The sequence below is a fragment of the Manis javanica genome, chromosome 15, assembly GCF_040802235.1.
Source record: "Manis javanica isolate MJ-LG chromosome 15, MJ_LKY, whole genome shotgun sequence".
In the NCBI taxonomy this organism is placed as follows: Eukaryota; Metazoa; Chordata; class Mammalia; order Pholidota; family Manidae; genus Manis; species Manis javanica.
This window is the reverse complement of record NC_133170.1, coordinates 67892799-67903309: the sequence shown is the minus strand read 5'-3', so window position 1 is coordinate 67903309 and position 10511 is coordinate 67892799. Positions and strand designations below refer to the sequence as shown.

Below are 10511 nucleotides of genomic sequence, written 5' to 3'. Positions count from 1 at the left end.
ACACAAATAGCCACACAGGGAGGAAGGCCATGTGACAGCAGAAGCAGAAATTGAAGGGATGAAGCTTCAAGCTGAGGAACGACAAGGATGGATAGCCACCCTATGAAGAAGCAAGGAAAGATTCTACCCAGAGTTATCAGGGGGCACAGCCCTGCTGACCCTGATTTGTCAGGGCTAGCTGGCCTCGGGAACCATAGAGAATGCATTTCTACTGTTTAAGCAACCCAGTTTGTGGTTAAGGCAGTGCTAGGAAACTAACAGGTGTCATATGAACTAAGGCTTGAATGATGAGAAAAAGTCAACCATAGGAACAATGTTCTAGTAAGGTCAGAATGAGGAAAAAACGGTGGCCGAAGAGTAACAACCCGGGGCGGGACGGGGTGTGGTAAGATTAGTAGGGACTGGAAAGCTAGGCGGGGATGGATCTTGTAGAAGGACCATGCAGGGGAGGGGAAGGAATTTGGATTCAATTCACTTTGAGGACTGTGTCATTCGAGTGACAGAAACAGCTGTTAAGAGTCACCGAGAGTCTTAGAGGGCAGGAAACTAGGATGTATTAGTTGCAGTAGGTAATGACCATGTGAGATGATAGGGCCCTCCCCGCGCTTCCCCGCCCTGCCCCGCGACCTTGCTCGACTGCCAATGTCAGTTCTAGCATTCCAGGCCCTTGGCTTTGGCTCAGGTCAGGCAATGCCACGGGGTGGTGAGCTTCCACCTTCCCCAAATCTTTCTCCCTCCTGATCCTAGGCACCCCAAATAAACACAGTCTAAGTAAAATAAGTTCTGCAAATGCAGTTTACAGTCAACCCCAACTGGGAGAGAGAGTCTGGAGGCGCAAAAGCACTCTCACGAGGGCAGCGACAGACTGCCGAAACCTGCAAAACTCCGGCAGACTTCTCCCTCCCCCACGGCCCCGGCCAGCGCAGCGGGAGCGGAGCCGGGGAGGCGCGTGCGCAAGAGCGAGACCCACCCCCTGGCGATGGGCGGGGCTGTGACGTCAGGTGCGCGCGTGGCTCCGGCTGCGCAGGAACAGCTGGTGGCTCGGAAGGCGGCCGGCAAGCGAACGCGCTTGGACTGTAGGCGACCGCCGCGCGGGGCTGCGGGAGCCGCCGCCCCCTCGCGCCGCCGCACCATGTCCGGCCAGCTGGAGCGTTGCGAGCGCGAGTGGCACGAGCTGGAAGGAGAATTTCAGGAACTGCAGGTAGGGCCGGGCCACCTGGTCGTGCAACTCTACCTGAGGTGCAATGCCTTCCCTTTCCTGCTTCCCCGGCTCTGGCGGTGGGACCCTCAGGGCCTAGGGGTACCCCTGGTTAGACCCGGGGGGCTGGGGGTACCCTTGGGCCAGCCCCTCCATCTCCCCGCACTTCAGCTCTACATCCACTTGGGGCGCCGGGTCGGAGCCCACCATTCCGCCACCTTTACTCCGCGCATCTCCTTCGCTGCAGAAAGTTGGTCTGTGGTCTCTGAGGGGAAGTTTCAAGTGTGTCCATGTGGGGAAGGCCTGGGGGACAGGTATGTGCTGGAACTCAAAGAGAACAGCCTAGCCCCACCTCCGCAGGGTCTCCTATACCCCGCCAAGCCCCCGAGTTTCCCGCTACTCTGGCGGGGCAGCCCTCTCTTCTTGTAGATCCGTTTTGGCAGGTGTGCTTGGGAGACGTTCACCTTCTACCCGCAGGCTTTGCTTAGGGATTGGGGACCCCTGTTTTATGTCTTTGGAGCCCTGGTATCTGTGCCAGCCTCTGGCGCTGCTGCAGGCTGAGTCTGGCGTTGTGGATGACATCTGTCAGTTCTGACAGCTGGGTTGCCTCCCTCAGTGATAGAGGCTGCTCCCAGCCCTCGCCCATCTGGCCCAAAGCCTTACGTGGGGTGGGGTGAGAGTGGGTGTAGGAGAGGCCCCTGAGAGAATGGTATTGCCCTGGAGGAGTCCTCAGGAGGAGCTGTTCCTCATATGAGGTTCAAAGAGGCCTCAGCCACCTTCTCTGGTGACAATAAGTGCCTCAGGGACCTTGGGGTTGGCCAGGAGGAACTCCTGGATCGTTTTTGGAGATGAGGCTGTTCCCTCACCAGCTACCAGCTGTTTTCTCCAGAGTAGGCCTCTGTTTGCCTGAAATCACACCCCACACCCTCACCCCCACTCCCTCATATTCTCAGCTGGAGCTGCGACATTGTCCCTGTCTACATAGCTCTTGACTGCAGTTGGTTGGCCTCCTGTAGGGTCCAGAGGAGGGCAGAGGAGATTGCCAAGGGTGTCTGTGATGGATCTGTCTAGACATGAAGCAGTAGGTCTGGGTGAATAGAGAGATGGGTGCTGGGGAGAAGGCTGATCAGGAAGTGGGGTGCTGTTACAGGCATGAGCAGAGGATGAGGTAACCAGTACTAGTGTGCCTCTTTTGGCCTGTCCAGCGTGTGTTGGTTGGTGCCCTCTCCTTCAGGCCCAGGGTGTGGGTCCCCCCTGCCTCAGTTCCCAGGGGACCCTTCTGGTTCCACTCCCATTGAGAAGGCTCAGCCACTTCTTAATACTTTGTCCCACTGGGTTCTTTTATGGGCCATGTCCAGCCATGGAGCCACAAAAGGGGTATTAGGTTCAGGAGTGGGAGAAGAGAAGAGTTTTGTGGTGCTTTTGTTGTTCATAATTCCTTTGCCTTGCCCTGCCTCAGATTAGGAGGAGAGGAGGAGTCCTAACACTTCAGAGCTATGCAATTAATGCAATTAACAGTAATTAGATAGCTAGTCTTCGCAGACAGAGGTTGCAGAGATGCTTGATTTGTTGTGTTCTTACTTGGTGTCTCTGGGGCTCAGGTGTGTGAGGGACAAAACAGACAGGAATTGGGAATTAATCTTGCATTTTGTTCCCTGGTGCACAGCAAGCAAGAGTTGCAGAAGGGCTGGCTGGGTGGAAATTGATGTCCTCTGCTTGGTTCTTTAGCAGAGGGGGAACTGGAGTGCCTGGGTCCTGCTTTGGGGAAGAAGGACCCTGTGGGCCTCAGGCTTTGGTGGGCAGCTGCTGGGTCAGAGGCCAGGGATGATGGAAGGTCCCAGAGTCTCCTGAAGGTCAAGGTCATAGAGTGGAGCAAGAATACTGTCTACATCTTCAATTCTTAGGTGAGGAAACTTGTGCTTGGGAATGGCCATTGACTAAGCTGGGGTCACACCGGTATTTAGTGCCAAAGTCAGGACTGGAACATCATTCTCTAAGTGGTTAATTGGGATGTCTGTCTTTGCAGTCCCCTCCTCCCATAAGAAATGTGAGAGCTCTGAACTCCTGAGATGAGTCTCTGGAAACATGCATATGCTAAATAGGGTATGCATTGTCATTGTGTATGTGTTGCACAGTCTTTCAGATGAGACATTTGTTGGGGAACAAGGAGGTCACCACAGGTAGGCAGATGGGCAGATTGGAACTAAAAAGGTTAACAACGGGAAAGATTTTTTTTCTACCAGAAAATTCTTGTGTATCTTAATTTTCTTATATCTGCCTCAGAATCTGGGATTTGTGGGTTTTATGTTTGTATCTGATTCAGTCTTTCTTAGAGTGGTGTATGTCTATATTTGTCTCTCCTTCCCTTTCAAATGAAGGGAGGAAAGAGGAAACCTAATTCTAAAACCCTAGAGAATTTGAAAGATCTTTGGAATTCCCCATGTCCCCAAAGCCATAATCTCTGGGACTTTCTAGAGGAAAGGATCCTTTTTCTTTTGTGATTTGCATCCGCCCAGGCTTCACTGGACTCGGGCAAGGTCAAGTCACTAAGGGAATTTGGTTTTGGCTGATTGGGGTTTCAGCCATGCTGGTGAATTGAGCCTCAATGTGAGACCAGCACGTGTTTGGTACGTGACCTGTGGTGTGACCACAAAAGGTCACTTACAGACCCTGCGGCAGGTGATTTAATGAGCATTTCCTCCCTTGCATCGCTGGAAACCCAACCCTGTCCCTTCTCACCCAGGAAGAAGGTAGCCTGAAGAGGCCTTTCTCTAAACCTGATCTTGCAGAAATTCAGGAACCTGGTAGACCATTGTAAAGATTTTTCGCTTTTACTGCCAATGAAATGGGCATCCATCTGGCTGCTGTGTATACACTAGACATGAGGGGGACATGAGGGTGGAAGCAAGATCAGAATCATTTTTTTTCATCACATGAGACAACAAATTTCCTTTATTAATTAAGCCAGTTTAAATAGAATTTTCAGTTACTTCTGTTAAAGCATCCTGGATTAGGTACTCTCAATTTTTTTTTATTAAGGTGTCATTGATGTACAAATCTTATGAAGGTTTCACATGAGCAACATTGTGGTTTCAACATTCACCCATATTATCAAGTCCACCGGACCCCACCCCTCATTGCAATCACTATCCATCAGTGTAGTAAGATACTATAGTCATTTCTAAGATAAGTATCATTTTATTAAAGCCCTGTAAAATAGATCCTGTCATCTCCGTTTTACAGAGTGAAAAATCACATATCCATAGTCACATGGTTTGTAAGTACTGGAGTCAGGATTTGAACTCTTGCTGAGTACATTAAAGTCTGCACTCTTAACCACTGCACAAGGCAGGTCTACCCTGGGCTTGCTCTTGCAGGCTCTTGTTTCTCTTCACCTTGAATTGTCCTATGGACCTCTTTCTTTAGAAATGAATTGTATAGAAAGAACCCTGGTCAGGGAGTGAGGATTCCTGGATTCAGGCCTGAACTCTGCCACCGTCTAGTGTGTGACCTTTTGCAAGCTACCTCTCTGAACTTGAGTCTCTACCAAACAAAGGCTGACAAGAATAATAGTAAGAACTAACTGTATGATACATGGATTATTCCATTTAATCTAAACAACAACCCTTACTTTATAGATGAAGAAATTGAGGCTAAGAAATGTTAAGTAATTTTAAAGTCACAAAGCTAGAATTTGAATGCAGGTCTGCTGTATACATCAGGTACTTTTTGGGTTCCTAACACAGTATACTCTAAAGTACCTGAGACCTTTTGTTTTAGAAGGAAACTTTTGAGCCATTTCATTTGGATGATGCTTTACCATAATGCATCAGTCAGGGTTCTTAACTGCAAGTCACAGAAACCCAGTTCAGTCAGATTTAAGCCAGAAAAAGGGGTTTATTGGCTCATGTATCAGGAAGTCCATGTATCAGCAAATGACTTCAGGCAAGGCTGGATCCAGGGACTCCGATGATGCCACTTTGTATGTCTTTCTCTGTCCCCTCTGTGTCAGCTTCTTTTTCAGGGGTCTCACCTATGTTGCAGCAAAGATGCGCACTGAAAGCCCCAGGTTGATATCTACCAGCTTAGTAAGCATGGAAGAAGCAGAGTAATTCCAGCAGGAGTCCCAAGGCCGACTCACTGGCCCAGCTTGGGTCATGTGATAATCCCTTACTTAACCAGTCACTGTGGCACTGATCTGCTAGGCCTCGGTTACTTTTCTTACCCCTGGAGCCCAAGACTGGAATCAGTGCCACTCAAACAACATGTAAAAAGAGTGGGTGAGGGGTGGCCCCATGAAGGAAAATCAAAATACTGGGAGTAAAAAAAATCAGAGATGTTAGACAGGCATTTTTTGGGGGTAATAGAAACAGTTTATATATGTGATTTCCAAATTGTGTTAAGACACTCCCAAGGAAGTTACGCATAACTTATAAAAATATAGAATGTATAAGATAAAGGCAGGGTGGGGGAACACCCTACCACTAGAAAGAAGCACAGCTATAAGGCACCACATTTTGGTGGTGGCCATGGCTCTGTTGCAGTCTACTGCATTGCCCACCAACTTGCAGTGTTCTTGGGCTAAGGTCCTGTCTGAAAATGCCACGAGATTCCATTGCTGGCAATTCTTGCAGTATGTTGACTCAGGAGTTGTGACTTCTCAGTTCCGGATCTTACAACTCAGCCAAGTTGTGTTAAGAAAGCATTTCCAGCTGTTTCACAGCCGTGCTGGGACCTGGAGTCATTAACCTCATCTTCCCACTGGCACAGATCTTGGGACCTCAAGCTCTCAAAGGACAGGAGAGTCAGCAGATCCTGTAATCCTCCAGTGGAAACTTGCTTGTTTGTGTCTTCTATACATGGTATAAAAGGATGGTAATCAGATATATTGGAAAGAATGATCCAATGTTAGTGTGTTCCCCCACCCTGCCTTTATCTTATACATTCTATATTTTTATAAGTTATGCATATCCACATAGTTAAAAATTCTAATATATATGTATAGGAATTCTCATAACACTTGTTTATAGCATCTGAAAACTGAAACTTAAATGTCCATCAGAGTCAGAGTGGACAGTTCCACTGAATACCCATAGAGTGGGGTATGAATTACAGAATGAATAAACTAGAGCTATGTGTAGCAACATCAATAAATGTTATAGAAAGAAAAGCAACATTGAAAGTTGTAGTATAATAAAGTATTATATGACACTAAAGTATATACAGTGTGTAATATTCAGAACAACACTACATATTGCTTACTGATACATATCTATGTAGTACAAATACAAAGACTTAGAAAGAAGTGATATGGGCCAGATGCAGTATAGTGGAGATTTGGGCAGGGCCCTGGCAAGAAGCAAATGACTCCCCAAAAGGGTCTCACTGAAAAGAGTTTAAGGAAGGTGTTATTTACAGAGGTGCAGCAGTTTAAGGGTGAGGCCCCTGCTGCTGAGATCCATCCTAATCCTAAGGGGGCAGTCACAGAGCTTGGCCATAGTCCACTGCTGGGAAAGGTGAGCTGCAGGTCGGGAGCTGTGATGGTTGAAGGCTGCAGCAAAGCAGGAAGGAAGCAGGAGCAACAAATACCCTGCTTCTCTCTCCTCCTGCCTTCCCGTCTTGTCTGTGCATCCCACTGGCTAACCCCAGGCAGGAGGCAGGGCAAGGGAGTCCAGGAGATGCAGTCCACAGTGGTCAGCCTCCCAGAGCACAAAGACAGAACTGATCTGGGATGGGCAGGACAGAAATAACCAGGATAGGGGTTCTCCTCTTTGGGGGCAGAGGATGGGGATCCCACCTAAAACACATATGGGCTTTATAAAACTATGTGCACTGTTATTTCTTAAACTGAGGGAGAGAATTTGGTGTTAATGTTACATTTATTTTCTATTATATGTTTCTGTCTTTTTTTGTATGCCTGAAGTATTTCATATTAGAGTGAGCAGTAGACCAGAAAGTAACCTGGCAGTACCAAAAGGCTCATAAACAAAACCAGGCTATCTCTAGGCTCAGTGTCAGTCATTTACATGATTATGACTGAACAAATATCATTTACTGTAGAATCAAGTACTATTGGCTAGTATTTCTCTTGGACATTTTGATTACATTTATATAGTTAGCATTTGATTCTTTACTGGCAATGTTTGCCTTATAATTATCTTCTCTTTTCCCCCTGAAGCTCCATCTTTAAATATTCTATCAACTGTGTTATTTTTTTCTTTGATTGGTCTTGAACTAGACAGTTGGGGGTTGGGGCTTGCTTTGTGCTGCAGAGTGGAGTTCTCTTTTGCAGCTGCCTGTCTGCTCTGGTGCCCTCAGCACTCTGGGTTATTTTTAGAGGTAACAACTTGATGTGGGAGTCAATCACATTTAATAAGGTGGTGCTCCTAGCGCTGTGCAGAGAGCTAACTCCCAGTTTTTGGTGTTTCCCATGTTCCAATCCACTGCTGCCAAATTTAGAAAAAAATAATGGTTTGGCAGTTTGACATTTTCTTTAGAAGTTAAACTTATATTTACCATACAGTCTGGCAGTTCCATTTCTACATTATCTGCAAGACAAATGAAAATATATGTCTACACAAAGACGTGTACATGAATGTTCATGGCAGCATTATTCATAATATCCAAGAAGTGGAAATAAGTGTCCAACAACTGGTGAATGGATGAACAAAATGTGATGTATCTATACCATATTTTTATTGCTGAGTACCAATAAGAAAATACAAGTACAGGTTTTTCCTGTTCTCCAAAAGTAGAGTGTTCCCGTGAAACCTTTTGTAAGCTGAAATGGTGTAAAGTAAAGAGTATCCCCTGCTTTTTGAAAGTTCGCATCACTCCACTTTGCTGTTGAGAAAGACTTATGTTAGTACCTGTTTTTGCTAACCCAAAGAAATCTGAAGAGTATTTTTGCTTGTATGATAAAAGCCATTACTTACTAATGTAGGTCTTTTGAAAAAGTAAAGTGGTATAGCTTGAACGTTCAGAAAATGGCGATACCCATATGTGCTACAATATAAATAAGCCCCAAAACATGATGCTGAGTGAAAGAAGCCAGACAAAAAAATGATATATGATTCAGTCTATATGAGATGTCCAGAATAGGCAAATCTAGAGGGACAGAATGTAGATTAATGGTTGCCAGAAACTGGGGGGAGGTGAGAATGGGGAGTGAGCTGGAATCTTATTGGGTGATGGAATTTTCTAAAGCTGGATATTGTGCAATTTGGTAAATGCATGAAAGTCACTGAATTTGCACTTAAAATGAGTGAATTTTATGGTATGTAGATTGTATGTCAATAAAGTTGTGAAAAAATAATGGCTTAGGTACTTGGTTTGATAGAAAAATACCCAGTGTTGTTGTTCAGAGATCTATATTTTTGAGTGCTTGTTTAGTTACTGGCTTGACGAAGGATTCATTCAGCCAGGCTCCAGGTCCTTGTTTTTGGTGTCTTTAACATGACAGCACCCAGAGCAAGAGCTTGGTAATAATGAGTCCAAGATTTGCAGCTTCTCTTCTTACCTGGTGTGGTAACTTTGCCCAGAAGGAAAGCTTTGTTGTTTGGCATATAAATCTGGATTCTTCCATTTGCCTCTGAAATGAAGACATTCAACCCAAGCTGGCAAAGCCAAACAGAATAAAATGACATTTGTTTACTTACATAATTGGGAAGTTAAAGGTGTACTGCCTTCTGGTATAAGCTGATCCAAGGACTCAGACGAAACCATCAGGGTTCAGCCTTCCTCTACTGCTGTGCCCTGTTTACCTGTTAAGTTGGGTTCATCCTCAGGCAAGACAGATGCATTAGCTCTGGGCTCATATCCTGCTACCTTCAAAACTAGTGGAAAAAGAGTTTTCTCTTTTCAGCAGTTCTAATAAAAACCCCACAACTGAGTTTTGTTGGTTTTGAATACCCATCCTTGAATCAACCAGCTGGGTTGGGAGGCTGATGCTCTCAATGGCCAGGCCTGGGTCAATATGCCATGGAACCTGGTGCAGAGTCAGCTCTGCGCCTAGCCAGATCTAATGGACTGAGTGTAGGGGAGGGGTGGATCTCCAGAGAAACTACTAAGGGACATTAAACAGAAGGGGAATGGCTGCCTAGTTGGCAAAAACAACAGAAGGCTGCCATCTGGTGATGAGTTCCATTTGAGACCACAGGGCCAAGGTTGATTGGATGAAAGGCAGGATTGGATTGCCTCAGTGTGGCTCATCCTGCTCCTGGAAAAAGCATCTCAGAGCACTGTTCCAATTGAGGGTCTGCTGGAGACACCCTCGTGCAAAATAGCCAGGGACCCAAGGGAAGACAGGAATTGTGTCCTTCCCACCTTCCAGAGCCACTCCATGGACACTGCAGCAAGACACAGCTGTTGTAAAATGGTGCAGCTGCTGTGGAAAATGGTATGGCAGTTCCTCAAGGTAAACAGAATTATTATATGATCTAGCAATTCCACTTCTGGGTATATTCCACAAAGAGGTGAGAATACAGATTCGAGCAGATACTTACACAGCCATGTTCATAGTAACATTATTCACAATAGTAAATTTATGTAATAAATTACATAGTAAGTTACATTTTTCACATAGTAAAGTTATTCACAGCCAAAAGATGAATGGATAAAGAAAGTTTAATACATCCATATAATGGCATATTATTCAGCCTTTAAAAGGAAGGAAAGTCTATCACATGGTACAATATGGATAGACCTTGACAACATTATGCTATGTCTAAATAAGCCAGACACAATGGGAATGTAAATTAGTTCAACCATTGTGGAAAGCAGTATGGAGGTTCCTCAAAAACCTCAAAATAGAAATACCATTTGACCCAGGAATTCCACTTCTAGGAATTTATCCTAAGAATGCAGCAGCCCAGTTTGAAAAAGACAGATGTACCCCTATGTTTATCGCAGCACTATTTACAATAGCCAATAAATGGAAGCAACCTAAGTGTCCATCAGTAGATGAACGGATAAAGAAGATGTGGTACATATACACAATGGAATATTATTCAGCCATAAGAAGAAAACAAATCTTACCATTTCCAACAACATGGATGGAGCTAGAGGGTATTATGCTCAGTGAAATAAGCCAGGCGGAAAAAGAAATACCGAATTATTTCACTCACATGTGGAGTATAAGAACAAAGAAGAACTGAAGAAACAAAACAGCAGCAGAATCACAGAACCCAAGAATGGACTAATAGTTACCAAAGGGAAAGGGACTGGGGAGGATGGGTGGGAAGGGAGGGATAAGGGTGGAGAAAAAGAAAGAGGGCATTATGATTAGCATGTATAGTGTGTGGGGGGGCATGGG

At 45.5% G+C, this 10511-nt stretch overlaps 1 protein-coding gene across 5 annotated transcripts in view; it reads left to right on the top strand.

Moving 5' to 3' along the window:
- Positions 1-781: 781 nt before the first annotated feature.
- The window catches only part of TMEM120B (transmembrane protein 120B), a 34945-nt gene continuing 25215 nt past the window's right edge, over positions 782-10511 (top strand). The window contains exon 1 of one of the 5 annotated variants that reach the window (XR_005060205.2): positions 782-1201. Coding sequence is in view for 3 of the 5 variants with exons in the window: in XM_017649350.3 (XP_017504839.2) it covers positions 980-1201 (222 nt within the window). In the remaining 2 variants the exon portion in view is untranslated. The remainder of the gene's footprint in view (positions 1202-10511) is intronic. The other 4 variants (XR_005060206.2, XM_017649350.3, XM_017649351.3 and 1 more) reach the window with 4 other exon arrangements.